Source organism: Synchiropus splendidus, chromosome 1 (assembly GCF_027744825.2).
Source record: "Synchiropus splendidus isolate RoL2022-P1 chromosome 1, RoL_Sspl_1.0, whole genome shotgun sequence".
NCBI lineage: Eukaryota > Metazoa > Chordata > Actinopteri > Syngnathiformes > Callionymidae > Synchiropus > Synchiropus splendidus.
The window spans coordinates 18,104,223-18,120,126 of record NC_071334.1 but is presented as its reverse complement, the minus strand read 5'-3'; the positions used below and the strand labels follow the sequence as shown (position 1 = coordinate 18,120,126).

Below are 15,904 nucleotides of genomic sequence, written 5' to 3'. Positions count from 1 at the left end.
GAATCAAATATAAATGCAATCTGACACATGGTGACTCATCATAACATGCATATTTAGATTGGATTAGATTAGATTAGATTAGATTAGATTAATCCCAGCGTAATAAAAAGTCTCATAGAGAAAAAATCACTTCCAGGGCGCTAATTTCCAACTATGCTTTGTTTTTCTTACAATATTATTTCCTACATTTATTGTATATATTGTATAATAATGTGTAAAATTATTTTTGAAATGTGACAGATATCAATAATTGACACATTAGAACGAGCACAATGGGACAACGGACAACTGCCCGGCGCGTTTCACTACGATGCCATAGCAGCTAGCATCATTCATTTTGAATTAAGATTAATGCATTTTATCATGAGCCAGTTCCAAAATGAAAAACGGAATAACACGGCCATTAACTGTTTTTTAGCAATCGATCAACAATCCACAAGAAAACATATCAATTTAACAATGTTAACAGCTTCAATAGCTTGTTCTCCTCCAAACACAGCAGGGGCCCATCGCCTGCCTTTTTGAACCCAACATTCTCGGCTGCTTCCTTTTCATTCTCTATCAATTAGCTCACCAAAACAAATCTCACTAATATGAACAATGACCCAACTCTGACCTTTGTGACTCAACAGGGGGTCTGAGAGATACCACATTTCAAGGTATGGGGTCAAGCTACAGGCGAAGGGAAAGATACTACCGAGCTAAATTGGTCGTGTTGATCTGATAATCCAAATTCATTCACAGTAATTCCATAAATTCCTCCCCAAAAAAACACTTGCATTTTCACCCACAGCCAATGTATGGCAGCTATGGCACCTCACCGCACCCAACTGATGCTCCTGGTCCACAGACACCAGGAGTAAGACCACCAGAATTCTGTCAGCTGCTCCTTACTCGGTTATCAAAACTTTTGTGTTGTTGTGTTCGTGTATGCTTGCACCCGCTCGACCAAAAAGACCAAACCAAAAAGAAGGGACACAAATGACTGGGGCAGAGACACACATACTTTATAGAGCTGCCAAGATCACAACATAGACATATTGTAAACACAAGATCAGGCTGGGGCAGGTACCATTTTACGCTGGAGCGAGGTGGCACTCTCATTGTCAAAGATCACCTCCTCTCCTGGTGGGGACCTTCCTGTTTGAGTTCAGAACTCTTTCTTCAAAGCCACTGTTGAAGCAGCCTCACAAATAGCAATTCCTTCCCTCTTTTATTTTTTCAATTCTCTTGCGCCCTTGGACCGCAGTTGGTCTTATAATCCTTCCCAGTGATGGAGCGACAACCAAAGAGTCTTCTCCAGGTACAAAATAGGCTACATTCACTGTACATGACACGGGCGTCACAGAAAACAGTGGGAGCAGAGAAAATTCACACCTACTGTACTGAAACTGTGTTTACATGGAGGACGCTCCAATGGCCACCTCAGGCAGTATTTGGTAATATTGCTGCAGTACCTGCACATGGACACTAGGTGGTGGGGGTCTGGGGGCGCTCACTCAAGTGGAACACTCTGCCAGGTTTACCAGGTCTCCTAGTAATATACCTTTATTCACAACACATCATCATTATATTTTAACTATTCCTCTGTTTCACCTGAATTTCCAGTCAGACTCTGCAATCGTCACAGAGGAATAGTGGACTGGAAGTATTCAGTGGAAATTCGATTGAACAATAATTGTTTGTCTTCGATGACAGCGCCGTGTAAATCAGCACTGCATCCACAAGGAAAAAATGTCGGATTCAGTGGCATTCTGCACCATGTAAACAGGCCCATAATCTGGAGTTCACCTTAATGCTTTATTTATAGTTATTATAGTTATTTATAGACTAAAGTCTTCAATGTCTTTTAATGATCATGTTATTGCATTGACATTTTCTTTCTCTTTAATTTCTCTGCTGTTTGGAAATCCAAGGCCTGAACAATCAAACAACTGGATCAAGATTTTCCCTAACAAACATGACTTTAACTTTTATTCAAAAACTTGTCAACAAATTATAATACAGCCTTTTCACTATGATATTATTTTCAGTCTCTCTAGATACCTAAACAACAGTAGTGCAGTAGTACTCTTTGACTAGTGTGGGACAGTCCACAGGCCCACTTCACCTACATGATCAAAAGGCTGAACCATAATAATACATTGAAGCTATACTCATGATAGTCGGAGTTATTCCTTATCGAAAGACTAGAAAACAGTTTTTTAAGAGGTGTGTGTGGGGATGTGTGTGTGTGTGTGCGTGTGGATATGTGTGTGTGTCAGGGGGGCTGAGGGGATTTACAATAGAGGGGAGTGAAAGAAAGGGGGCAGTGGCACTCAGTGTCACAGTGCTATACACACTCACATGCGCACACACTTTGCGTCCTCTGTTTCTCTTTCCAAACGTGTCAGTCAACTGGTCAGTCCAATATCTGTGTGTGTGTGTGTGTGTCGAGAGGAGATGCTGACAAGGTCCCCGAGCCTTTCATCTCAATGAGTCACGGTAGGTTTATTCATTTCTCTCACTTTGTTTGGCAGTTGTGTGTTTGCCTTTTTTTTGCCTTTTTTTTTACTTCTTTTTCATGACACGCTGGTCCAGGCCCAGATCAAGGCCTGTGCTGTCGCTGTTTGCTTTCTTTTACAACCAGTTTTAAACCACAGGGGGCAAAACTAATGAGCAGTCAGGACACGTGTGGAAGGCGACAACATACTTACTGTAGAAACATTCATTACAATATGGTCATTCTTAAAAGTCTACGGTGGAAACCAATGGCTTTCCTCTTGCCGAGCATTTCTGTGTGGAAATATCTCTGTAAATGTGGAGTAGAAAGTGTTGTGCTCTAGATTAACCTGTTGGTTCTAATTGGATTGGATCTGAGAGATGTTTCTGTCAAAAGTGATTATGTTGTTCTCTTTATGATGGTGATGGGGGGGGCACTGAGAGATGGTGCAGTGGATTTTGGTGAGGACTTCCACAAGTGGAGCCAGGGCCTCTGCAATCTCATGAATCGATGTAGATAGAAAAGGAGCTTGTTAGGAGCTCTGATAACAGACTGACTTGTTGCTGTGTTCCAGCACCCAGTGCCACAACTTGTCATCCATGTTGTTAAACTGACAGACAAGCGACAGGCTACTTACTGAGCGAAGCGATAGGCTTAGTAAACCCCTGTACAATTGAATGAGTTAAAGCTATGTTAAGAGCGATCTTCAGCTCAGAACCAAACACAAGATAGGCCAAACATTACCGTGGCCCGTAGTAAAGAAGAGTCAAGCTAAGTCATTGAGTTGGCTGCAACGAAAAAAAACAAAAAAAAATGAATAAATAAACTTTGCTGAATAAGTCTGCTTGTCTAATGATGCTTCACGTTCCTGCACTCAGGCTTTGCTGTCCAAGTTAAGAAACCGGAATAACAACGTTAGCGCCCATTTTAACTTTTAAATGAGCCAGAAGCCTGTGATGGTGAGCGTCAGTGAGTTACGAAGATAGGACTTGATGGAATGGAAAATTTATTTGAGGCCGTCAAGAAGAACCTGTGTTGCCAAAGTCACTCTTTCATCCATGGCAAGGGTTTTGACCATGAGGTCGGCAGCAAACCTTCACTTTCCGCCAGTGAGGGCTGAAGAGTGCGAGGGTGTGGTCTGATTGGTGACACTTGGACACCATTTAAAGGAGCTGCTGTATTATATTCACAGCTCAAACACCTGGCATTAGAAGTCTAGTGTGACCCACCAAATTTTCTCTATGGCCTCTTCAATCCACAGGAAAAACTCACCCCTACATCCCTATTAGCTTGTTGTAATTGGAAAAGAGAGCATAGGAAATGAAAAGTCTGCTTGGTTCTGGTTACCCTCCGTCAACATCGTGGTGTGCTCCTCTCTTATTTACTTACTGGAGAGAGGAAAACAAGTCCAGGCATTGAGCCTGCCCCTGCAGCCCCAGCTTTGCTTCATCCCATTGTCATTTGAAATGTTAGAGGAGATATCAGTGATACAACCCACAGTTTCTTTAGGCAACTGTGTGTGGGCGGGAAGTCGGGTCGTGACAATTCATACAGTCTGGTGGATCGATGTATAATGTATTAATTGTAACTTCATAGCCATTTTTACCACTGAGTGAGAAATCTTTTTATTTAGGCCTCGACTAACTATTGAAAAATAGAACTTTTGTGCCAGCGGAGGGAACATAATGAAATTGAACCAACACTGAAGCCATTTTTATGTGCTATTGTTGGATATTTTTTTATTTTTACTGCCAGTACTCCAGCCATAGTCAGGAACAATGGGAAATGCTCTTAGCATTTAGAAGAAGCTCTGTGTTTTAGGAGGATCGTAAAATGCCTGGCAACAGCAGAAAAGAGAACAATTTAATGATCTCAACGATGATGATAGTTTATAATTTACTTTTTTGCTTGCACATCCTTCTCATTTTCCTGCACTCCTAAACGTGTGCTAGCTCTTTATTTTGAGTAATGAATCATTCTTCACAAAATCTGTTGAACCTGCATTAAATTCCACAACCTTTCTTGATGCTGCTGAACTTGCCTGAACTCAAATCCTTCTGTCACTTCAAGACAGGTGGACACACACGAGGATATAGGCACTGTCTCTCCCAGAAGACAGCCACCAGCAGGTCGACTTCCTGTCCTCACTACTGCTGGCGTCTATGAGCCGTTTGAAGGCAGTCGGGTGCATTTCACAGCAATCCTGACGACAAGAGGCTCTTGGCAGCACCATGTCTTCGCCCTCCCTTCCAATGCCCTCTCTCCCTCCCAGCCCCCTGGCTATGGAGTACCTCAACGATTTTGACCTCCTTAAGTTCGAGGTGAAGCCTGACACTCCCCCTCTTGAAAATCCATGTCCATACCCTAAAGCTGGCCTCCCTCACGACCCGGCCGGCTCGCCGTACGCCAACCATCCTCCTGCAGACTCCAGTTTGAGCTCCAGCCCTTACAACTCACTGCCGCCCTCGCCGACGCTCAGTGACGCCCACCCGCCGCCCTCAGGCTCATCCTCCATGTCGTCGTCATCCTCCTCCATCTCCTTCCCACTGTCCATCACAAACAGCTTCACCTCTGCTTTGAGCTCAGGCTCTCAGGGGAACGTGGAGAGCAGTCCCATCCACAGCGGTCCTCAGGGCCCCACCCCGGCCTCCCTTGAAGATCTCATCTGGCTGGCTGCTCTGCAGCAGCAGTTTGGCGGTGAGGTGACGGGTCCGGCCACCTTGCTGGGAGCACTGGGAGGGAGCGTCGAGAAGGGGGAGAGAGACAGGGCACCAGGAAATGGCTTTCTTGGCTGCGAGGATGCTGTGGAAGCCCTGTTGAACTCAGCTGCCGCCGCCGTCACCTCACAGGTAGTGATCTCAGTCCTCTCACTAAGTGCCACGTGCATGTCACCAACCCCCTTCTCTCTTCAGTTCCCAGGCCTTTCCCAGAGCTCCACCAGCAACCTGGGAGACTCCAGCAGCGACAGCGGAGGTGACATATCCTGCTCTAAAGGAACAGACACGTGCCATCGCCCACTGGTCTTCCTCTCATCTGCTCCTGCCTCGCTCCCCAACACGACCCCCACCTCAGCTTCATATGCACAACCTCTGAGCCCCCAGGGCTGTCTTCATCAACACCAGCATCATCATCATCAGCACCACCTCCATCACCCCATGCATGGCAACCATCACCACCATCATCATCTGCAACAAGTCACTCAGGTGCATATAAAAGGGGAAACAGTGGCGTTGGAGAGCTCAGGGATTGCAGATTAGGATTACGATGTGAGACATGAGTATTAATGGCTGCATGTGACGTTGAACCATCTCAAACTAACAGCATTCAAGTGTCACAATTAACTTTGTATCACCCCACTGGTGTCACTCTCGGCAGTGGAGGAGACAAAACTAGTTAGAAAGATCAGGTCTGTGTTTGAAAAAGCGAGCGAGGACCAAGTCAGTTCAACTTGACAGTTTGAATGTAGCACCTCTGGTTAATCGGGATCGGTGGAAGGCGTATGTGGAGTGCAGAGCTTCAGATAATATCTGCTATTATTGCTGTGCGTAATCCAGATCACTGTCAGCCACACTTAGCCAGACTGCATGTCAGATTATGGACATGAGGTGCCGCAATGTGCTCCATGGCAGGCAGGCGTCCTCATGGTGAAGTGGAATATGAGCACCATTTTCTTGCCCAGGGTTTGGCCAAAATCATCTCATCTCATCTTCATCCTTTTCTTTTACCAGTGTGGTGTAAATGAGCGCTTCTCTGATGAGCAGCTGGTGAGCCTGTCGGTGCGAGAGTTGAACCGGCACCTTCGCGGGGTGAGCAAGGACGAGGTGGTTCGCCTGAAACAGAAGCGCCGCACTCTGAAGAACCGTGGCTACGCCCAGTCGTGTCGCTACAAACGGCTGCAGCATCGCCACGCCCTGGAGTCCGAGAAACACGTGCTCACGCAACAGGTACGGCCTCTGCCGACACTCTCGCCACGTACGCAGACTTTAGACAACCGTCTCTACTTTCCTCAGCTGGAACAGCTGCAGTGCGAGCTCACTCGGGTGCTGAGGGAGAGAGACGCCTACAAAGCTCGCTACGAGAAGCTCCTCAGCACAAATCACAGCGCAGGAGAGGCTCCGGCGACACGCAGCAGTAACCCACCTTCCCCTCCCCCTGACTACTTCCTCTGAGTTCGACCCACCCACTTGTGCATCCATTAAAAAATAGAAGAAAAAAAAGGTCAGCGAGGAGCAAACACTGATGAGTGTTGAAACTCTGGAAGGACGCTGATGAAAGTGTAGGCCAAAACATGTCTGTGTGTTTACGTGTGTACTGGAGAGAAGTTTGAGTGCAAGGTAACTCAGCTCCATTGAAACAGCACTACTGGACATTAGAAATGGAACAAGACGTACTTTCTCTTGGGTGTTGAGGTGTGCGTGCACAAACTCTAAAATATCAATTCATATCAGTCAAAACTCCAGAACACGAGTTGTTCCCCAAATACCTTCCTATCGGCAAAGAGCAAACTTTTCGAGGCATTTTTTCACTGGTTCCGATGTGAGCGCATATTGACAAACCGCTTTCATTTCAAGACAGACGTTCAAAGTTCTGATCTGGAGGGACAGTAACTGATTATGGGATTCATTTTGTGCTGGTCACGCAACATGTTCTCGACTCATCACGCTATTAAAAATGTTTTTCAATGGCAAGCTGCTAACGCTGAGGCGGTTGAGTAGCGCAGCTGTGCTAGACGTGCGGTGCAAGACCTAGGGGTGTATTTGCCAGCTGACTTTTCACATTTGCCTACCAAAGCTCACCGCGTTTTAGTCTTTGTAAGAAGATTTAGAATGATGAATGTACACCGAATCTTCCAGGGGTAAATGAGTAGTCAAATTACTGCTGTGACTTAGCTAAGAACAATGGCAGGAAGGACTAGCTGTTTGCTGATCAAATGTTGGGTTTTCTTTTCAAAGTTGTTGGTGGTGCTTTTGGAGCCATTGCAGCAGGATAAAAAAAAAAAGTGTGGCATGGTTTGTGTGGTTGTGTCTGGTAATGCTACCGAAGCTATTTTGAGGACCATTAAACAGTCATGACAATCATATTACTGCAATGTGGGGAAGGAAAAACGACTCCATTGCAGACATCACCCACGGCGCGCATCAATGCAAGGAAATACAAAAACTGCAGGGATCCAAAGAAACGCTTGCGGACACCTCTTCGATCGACAAATGGCCAGGCATTATAGTTGTTTGGCTGTCGGTTCCTTTTATTTATTCATTTATTTATTCCACTATTTATTCATTGTTTATTTTATGTACCGGTACCGATTTCTGGTTTTACTTCACTAGTGTGTATTTTTACTTTCCTACTGCATATCATTTGGTCCAGTCATGATTAGAAGTTACAGAAATGGCGGCCAATACCGAGTCCTGCTGTAGCGTGGTATCCTATAAAATAAAAGGAGCATTCTTCACCTGGCCCTGTCGTGTTGTGTGTGTTTATGGTCCCCACTGTCATTGTTTCAACCCTCTTTAGGCATCTCCCGGTCTTCTACACTGCGCACTGGCGCTTCAGCCCTGGCCCTGCTGCATCACTCCCTTTATCTCCGGCTCTCTATAGTGAGGCAGTGACCCTGGATGTCCAGTGTTTAGCATGACCTCATCCAGGGCTCTGCCTCCCTCTCTGTGTCTCTGGCTCTCTCTCTGGCCGGTATAATAGGAGCAGGATTAGGCCTATAATAGCGGCCTGGCTGCTCACTGCCGGACTCTATTGTGGCTTTGTGTGGGAGGGATGCACCAGAGCTCGGCACAACTCATGTCCACACTTAAATTCTGAACGAGAACATGAGCGAACGCATGCCTTGATCTGAACTGTCCAAATTATAATTCACAGAAATATGTGATAAACTTATGAAGGCTGTCACTGGGCGGATAATAACTTATAAAGGTGAAAGGTGAAAAGAGTCCAAATAAAAGTTCACGTTCAAGTATCATCTAAGAAACGCGTGTGCTATGCTGCGCTCTAGTGGCGCACGCTGGAATCACGCCCTCTGTGCTGCAAGCGCGCATCGTGACGCGCGCAGTGGCGAGAAAAAGAAGGCTGGATTAAAAGAGAGAGGAGCTGCGAGTCGAAGTGAGAGTGAGGGAGGAGAGAGGGAGAAAAGAAGGAGGAGAGCGAGAGAGGGAGACGGGTGATACTGTAGATGCAGGAGCCGCCTGACAGGTGAGCGACCGGCGTGGGTTGTTCTGGTAGAGCTTTGTGAAGTGAGTGGTCCGGTGCTCAGCCACATCACTTGATGTCAGTTTGCAGATGCCGACAGATGTGCCCGAAAACAGGCTCGACAATGAGGAGAAAGAGACCAAGGTAAGGAGGAGTCAGGCCAAATCATTGGTTCTCTGAAATACAAACTTATGGGGGTTATTTCAATTTCGTCACGTTGGAAGTCAACGCATTTCGCGTGTCACAGAGGACGGCAGCGTTGTGGCACGGCCACGATCGTGTTCCTTTATAGGAGATGATGCTCTTTACTTGTTTTATCCACCTGTGACGTCAGGGCTCTGTGTCTGAGGCCGTGGTTCTCAGCAGGAACTATTTAGTTGCCTTAATTGGAAGAGTTTTGCTGTCTCCAGGGTGAAAAACACACCGAAGAAGGTCCTGATGTCAAGCTCTGCTCTGGGCTTGTGGGAGTCTTGCTTCATTGGAATATCTGAGTATGTCTCTTCCGCGAAAGATGACGGACTGCAAACGTTCACTGTCAGATTAGATAACACACATATATATGTGTTAGCCCCTTTACCTCAACCTCCAACTGGGATTGTAATGCATAACCCTTCAGAGTGGAGTGGCATAGAATGGAGTCGCATCATTGGCTCCACTAAACTTCCAGGTGGACAGTTCCTAAAGGGTGTCACTGACTTGATCCTCTACACAGCCCTGCTTACTTGTAGCAGTGGCCAGAGGCCATGACTCTTAGGAAGGATGAGCCCTCCTCTCTGGTCTTTGTGGTTCGCAGCATCAACATTGCAATGGAGGTGGTCAAGTTCATTGTGCACATTAAGACAGATCTGATGCGTTTGGAGCTGAGGAAGGCTGTGTCAACTGAATGAGAGACCAAAGTATTGTCCAACTGTGCTCTGGTCCCTCTGCAGTGTGAGAACATGACTCTGCCCAGCACACCCACTGTTCGCAGAGGAAGCACCCCTTTGCCTATTAAGCACCAGCTGAGACGGGAAGAAGCCGTCCACGATGACTGTGAGTGGTCACCAGCGGGGCCTTCCGCTCCGCCTATCAGCTTCAGCCCAGCCCTGGTCAACACACCCACCGTGGCTGTGGAAGGCAGCCATGAGGGGCCGTTAAAGATCGCCCTGTTGGGCCAGAACGGCGTGGGCAAGTCATCCCTGGCCATCGCCCTGGCTGGGGACATGGACAGGTCGGCATCGGTGGATTCAGACGGTACTGAAGCAGCTGCAGATTGAGTGCACATTGAGTTAAGTCAAGCCTGCGTGTAGGAAGATCAAACCTAAGTGCTGCTCCTCCTCAGGGGAAGGTTACGTACATACTGTCTCCGTGGACGACGAGGAGAGCACAATCATCATCTATGACAACTGGAGGCAGGTGAGACAAACATCCCTCCTCCAAAGTGCCTGTTCTTTTCTCTCATTGAAACACATGTATTCCTCCATGTATTCTGCCCTAGTCCTTAATGTATCCATGTGCTGAACAGAGTTTAAAGAGATACCACTATAATTCCTATCAAACTGTTCCATAGCGTCCTCAAAATTATGTTGAGGGTCATTATTTTCAAACGTGTAGGGAAAGAAGAAATGAGAGAGTAAATATTAAAAATAAGTGTGAAACAAATGTTAAATAAAATAAAACATGTATTTTTTGTATCTAAACAAAGAAAAATATAATTAAAATGTTTGTACTGTATTTCTCATAAATGTTCCTCAAAAATAAATAACATAAAAATAAAAGATTGGTAATTGCTACTACTACTACTACTACAACTAATAATAATAATAATAATAATAATAATAATAATAATAATGTATTATCATTGTTCTCGTAATTTTACTAAAAATCTATGCACGGTAAATCACATAGAGATACATGTAGGGCATTTAATTTCCAATTCATTCTGGGTCTACGGTGGGCAGACTAACTTATAAAGATGTGCTGAAAAAGAGCCTGGTGAGTCACTATCCTGGTGTCTGGGTGACTAAGAGAAACTCATTATCGACTTGTTTTGCTCACTTTTGTCCCTGTTTCCCTAGAGTGCAGTTATGATTGTGTCTGTGTGTGTGTGTGTGTGTGTGTGTTTGCGAGCACATGTGTGCATGTGAGCGTTATTTAACAAGGTGCAAAATGTGTGAACTGTGTGTTTATGATTGAGAGGAAACCCCACAGCCTCCTTCTACAATGTGTTGCTTTTGAGGTGGTAGAAATGTACGTGTTACTCTTTTGTATATTTGTTGACAGACAACGGCGGCCTTGTCCTTGCAAGAAATGTGCTGTAATTACAGTGTTACAAACTCCCGCCTTTGTTTAAGATCTGGATCACACTCAGAGTTGATACAAGAAGTTGAATGCTCAAAGAGAGACAGCTTTTCAATACTGTATTGCCGTGTGTGTGTGTGTGGTTTGAACCGTACCAGCAGAATATCATGATTGAAACGAACATGAGAGTAAATGATGTTTGAAACATGCGGTGTGACCACCCTGTGTCCTCCCCAGGATCTGTCCTGTCTGCAGTGTGAGGTGTGTGTGTTGGTGTTTTCGGTGACGGACAGACGCAGCTTCCACCGCACCGCTCAGCTCCGACTCCTCCTGAGGGAGACTCAGCCTCAGACTCCCATCATCCTTGTCGGTAACAAGAGTGACCTTGTGCGATCCCGGGAGGTCACCGCTCAAGGTAGAATGATGGCGGCTATTCCGTTTGTTTTTTACCGTTTTTGTCACAGGTGTCCTTTGATCTTTTGTGTATTAGCCACTGAAGTTGATGGTCTTTTTAAATTTTAAATTTAGCTTAACTAGGAGCTGAAACAAGAATTCAGTCATGTTGCTGAGTTGACTAACCAGGCACACAAAATAGTCAGGAACGCTGAAAGCGTGATGTACATCCGGCTTCAAAATACAATTGAAAAGTATAAGACAGTCCTGAGTCCTGCCTTGTCTTCATCACAATAACATAAAAGACAAATGTCATTGTTTGTGACACGACTCAAGCGCTCAATACCATTTTGTCCGAGATCCTAGAAGCGCAGAAGGTAAATGGGTGTGGCCAATTTGGATCAATGTTCATGGAGCAGTGTTATCATTTTCAGAGCTAGATAGGGGGCGTTCTTGAAAAGCAATGTAGGAATCACCCCTTGAGTCTCTCCAAAGTACAGTACAGTACAGTTTCGGACTGTGCTTGCAATCTGAGCGAATCACCTGAAATAACCTGCCATAAAGGCACAGAGAAATTGCTCTGTTTTAAAGCTACACAAATGAAACACAAGCAGTCGTAGAGCTAATATAAACCCAGCATCTTATTTGTTCTTTGAGAGATGATTCTCATATGCATAAACGTGTTTGGTAAGTGCAGCCAGCACAAGACAATATGGTAATTTGCAGGGTTGCTGCAGCCAGTGGGCATCAGAACAATGCGCTGCAATATCACACCATTCATATACTCCTCTGGTGGGGCGGGTTTATTTGATCACAGGCCAGAGAACAATATCATTTCAGTGTGGTGGAGATAAAATGCGCCGGTGTAGGATGAGAACAACTCCTCATGTATTTGTGTCCTACAGGCATTACCTTTTTGTTTTTTGTTAGATAAGTTTCATGAAAACTGTACGATCTTTATCTGTACATTGTTAAAGGTGTTATGATCACTTTTAAATCCAAGAATTTTTAACATAGCAATATGCCATTAACATTGGTGGTGGCTGAACTGTGTTGAGTTCCTGATGCACTAACAGGACTCTGACTGATCTACCATCTGGATCAGTGGTTCTTGACCTTTTTGATCTCAGGGCCCACCTTTTCCCAGAACAAATGGACCCGGGGCCCATTCAAGTAATACAACTGATTCATTACTCTTGATTTCATTTGTTATCAATAACCATATTTAATCCACTTACACGTAAACAAACTAAAATCTTGTGAAATGACATGAAATCATGTGATCATCGAGGTATTTATTTGTCATAGAAAAGTCAGACCAGCAGCAGAACCAGATGCAAGTCATGTTCATCTAATTTACTAAAAAAAAAAGGAAAAAATATGCTTCATTCAAACTGTTGAGAAAATTGGAAAAAATGAATAAAATATATATAATAAAACCATGTCTAAATATCATAAAATAATATATTTTATTTAAACTCTGAAGACCATATAAGTGAAGTGTAAATAAAAGTATTCAAAACTGCTTCAACAAGACTTCAAGGCTTCTTTCCAAGAACTTCTCCATAGTTGGTAGCTATCACAGATTTGCAGCTGTCAAGTCAATTCAGTGACACATGACTGCCACCATACGCGGTCAATGTATTAAAACTGAGCGTCTTGCGGCCCTCACGGCCCAAAGGTGTAAAACAACACTTTTAGCGGCCCTCTAGGAGGCGCCCGCGGCCCAACCCTGGCCCTGTGTTTTAGAATCATTGCTGTAGATCACATGTGCTAAACTCATTGTCTGTGGACCAAATGCAGCTTTACATGGCCTGCAAGAGCCTTCATTTGTATAAAAAGTCAACTCAAAGTGCACCAAAGGCTAGATCGCCTGTATGATGATATTGAGTATGTTTACATGACGGCCCAATGCAGTGAACACAAACCTGATGTCAGCTGTGTTTTGCTTGCTTCACTCAGGTCATTTTCATCTTTAGTTCCCGCAAAAAGATTAGAAGGCGTGATTTGTTGGTTTAAGGTGACGATGTTACCTCACTCCGGTGAACGCAAGCGCGACTGTGCCTCAGTTACTCATCCTCTATCATTCTTGTGATACATTGACAACACAATCTCCAGAATATTTCATTTTATTCAGATTTTATTACGTTTCTTCCCAAAACCTGCCGATGGAAGCGCGTTGACGACGACGACAGCTCCGTGACGGTGACTGCGTCGAACCTGATTCTGGTGCTCTGAGGTTAAACTAGTAATTTAGTCTGCCACTGTCTACTGAGTTCAATTTGACTGACTGAATCAGCTCCTCGCTACCTGTCAACTTCGATTGCTCTTCCACTACAGTCATGCTGGGTGACAGGAGATTATAATGAATATCAGATATCAATCTGGAAACATAGACAAAATAGAAAAAAATAACCAAAGATGGGTTTTTTTTTCACTTCAAGGGAAAAAACCCTGAATTTCTCCTGTGTTGAGGAATGATAATTGTGTTAGCGCTGATCATTAGCGTTAGCTTTTTGCAATTAAATAATCACTATTTTTTGTTCATTATTATTGTTATCTATTTTATCATGAATATTCATTTTGTGCTTGAATATACAGCTCTTTCAAACACTGATGTACCTGGAAATACTTTTACTGTGTTCCCCTCAGAGGCCATTTCCAGTGCTGCCCTCTTCAACTCTCTGTACCTGGAGATCTCTGCCTCTCTGGACCACCGTACTACAGAGCTGCTGGAGTGCGCCGTACGGTTGGCTAGGGGCCAACCCCCGTGGCCCCCCGGGACCAACGCGGAGGACATGAGTGGTGGAGGACAACGCGAAAGCATCACCTCACGTGCCAAACGCTTCCTGTCTAACCTGGTTCCTCGCTACCCACGAGAGCGGGAGGCTGGGAAGTTCCTCAGACAGAAGTCCAGGTCCTGTCATGACCTGGGAGCTCTGTGATGGAGCCCTGGAGGGAGGAGATGTAGATGTTCAAACCATTATGGGTGATAGTTCTGAAATGTATCCATTAACATTTTGTACTTAAATAGTAGGAGACTAAGCGAATCTGTCGGCGCTGATGTAAATAAAGCACAGTCGTGATTTTCACCGTCATAGTTTTGAGCAGCTGAGTAAAAGACGCTTCTGGAGTCACAGTTTTGGTCTCATCTTTCAGTGAAAGCAGTTAAAACGGTCCTAGTCTTCTTTAGAGGTCTCAAATACAAGATGTGTGTGGCATTGAAGCTCTCACCAGGGACTCACTACTGGCTCAAAGAACACTACCTTCAATTCTGGGAATGTGCTGCCAATACTACTGAGGTGCTCAGTTGAACAAAGCATTAACTGCTACAATGTTTATTATATCACCGTGAGCCGCATGTATTTTCTTTTCAAAGGGGTGTAAAGAATAAGTCAAAAGAAGCCCACTGAAGGATACAGAGACAACAATACACCTAGTTTTCTTCAAATTCATTTAAGGATGAAATAGCTATCCATGTGGTTCTCAGGGGAACCCATGTCCGTTTATATTGGAGGATTATACTTTGTGTGGCGTTGGTCTCCATGGCGATGAAGCAGTGGAGCGTGGAATTGCCAGTTTATGTGGAATAAAGACACAACCCTGGACAGTGCTGGCACACACCATGGCGGATGGAATTATTGTTGCCATGCTACAGTCGCTAAGGAGACCTGACATGCACACGTTATGCAAATATTGACATTCATTGCTGATGACTGGTATCTTGGCTGACTGAAATCCAGTCACCGACAAACGGATTGAAACATAATGTTGTACGGTATTCTGTGAAAATGTCATCTGTGTGCTCATGAGCACCACACTAGGCCCTCAGCTGTTCCAACCTCCCACTCCCACCCACTCGTGAACAAAGACTTGGCACATCTCAGGTCGTTACATGCAACATTTTCAAAGAAGGATCAGTGCCATGAAAGAAATAGGAATAAAATGGTGGCGTGACTCACTGCTCTGGCTCCGAACTACTGAAATAGATAGAAAGGTTTCCGAGATTGACAGGGTGACTTTCTGTCGCCCCGTAGTGGCCAAATTCAGCAATGCATCCGTGAGATGAGGAAGGAGGAGCAAATAGTTGAAAGGATTCGATTGAAAATGAAACTATAGGTTTCATTGCATGGGAATATTTAATAGCAGAACGATCAAAATGTACTGCTCACATAAGCTTAAACACTAGGTGAATGTGTTCCAGTGATGAACAAACTTTATGGTGCATAAATCGTTTATTTGTGCCTCCATCCAGAAGTTATTTAAACTCCACTGGATGGTTTGGTTATGACATCACATTGTATGATGCAGTGTAAATTATCATGATCATTGTATTCATTACTTTTGTCTGTAATAAATTAACTGAAGTTGATCTCCTATAGTGCCAGTCATAAAGATACATATAATTTATAGAAAGTAGGATAGATCGACTTATGTCGACAGTAGCACCTCATCCCTCGCCAAAACTGAGAGGAGAATCTCTGGTGTGTTTAATACGTCAAAGCCACTTTTCCCAGCTCAGTAAAACAGCAGTCGGCTTTAAAATTAATT

General features: G+C 44.6%; 2 protein-coding genes across 3 annotated transcripts; both read left to right on the top strand.

Moving 5' to 3' along the window:
• The first annotated feature begins 2,335 nt into the window (after nucleotides 1-2,335).
• nrl (neural retina leucine zipper) lies at nucleotides 2,336-7,930 on the top strand. Of its 2 annotated transcripts, none has more exons than XM_053845799.1 (5): nucleotides 2,336-2,484; nucleotides 4,553-5,331; nucleotides 5,395-5,685; nucleotides 6,211-6,426; nucleotides 6,493-7,930. In XM_053845799.1, exons 2-5 carry the CDS (start codon nucleotides 4,714-4,716, stop codon nucleotides 6,649-6,651), a joined length of 1,284 nt encoding a protein of 427 aa, XP_053701774.1. In that variant the 5' UTR covers nucleotides 2,336-2,484; nucleotides 4,553-4,713; the 3' UTR covers nucleotides 6,652-7,930. The 2 variants fall into 2 exon arrangements, with proteins under 2 accessions (XP_053701774.1, XP_053701767.1); XM_053845792.1 differs by having other exon boundaries at nucleotides 2,343-2,484; nucleotides 4,557-5,331.
• Nucleotides 7,931-8,542: 612 nt separating this feature from the next.
• On the top strand, nucleotides 8,543-15,491 carry LOC128772096 (GTP-binding protein REM 2-like). Its single transcript, XM_053888175.1, has 6 exons — nucleotides 8,543-8,683; nucleotides 8,764-8,824; nucleotides 9,610-9,913; nucleotides 10,002-10,075; nucleotides 11,198-11,375; nucleotides 14,006-15,491. The coding sequence occupies exons 1-6, from the start codon at nucleotides 8,664-8,666 to the stop codon at nucleotides 14,296-14,298; spliced, it is 930 nt and encodes a 309-aa protein (XP_053744150.1). The 5' UTR covers nucleotides 8,543-8,663; the 3' UTR covers nucleotides 14,299-15,491.
• Nucleotides 15,492-15,904: the final 413 nt, after the last annotated feature.

Coding starts and splice junctions, on each gene's coding strand:
- LOC128772096 (XM_053888175.1), top strand. CDS start 8,664: ATGCAGGAGCCGCCTGACAG. Junction 9,914..10,001: donor GGCATCGGTGGATTCAGACG/GTACTGAAGCAG, acceptor GCTCCTCCTCAG/GGGAAGGTTACGTACATACT. Junction 10,076..11,197: donor TCTATGACAACTGGAGGCAG/GTGAGACAAACA, acceptor TGTCCTCCCCAG/GATCTGTCCTGTCTGCAGTG.
- nrl (XM_053845799.1), top strand. CDS start 4,714: ATGTCTTCGCCCTCCCTTCCAATGCCCTCTCTCCCTCCCAGCCCCCTG. Junction 5,332..5,394: donor CCGCCGCCGTCACCTCACAG/GTAGTGATCTCA, acceptor TTCTCTCTTCAG/TTCCCAGGCCTTTCCCAGAG. Junction 6,427..6,492: donor AACACGTGCTCACGCAACAG/GTACGGCCTCTG, acceptor TACTTTCCTCAG/CTGGAACAGCTGCAGTGCGA.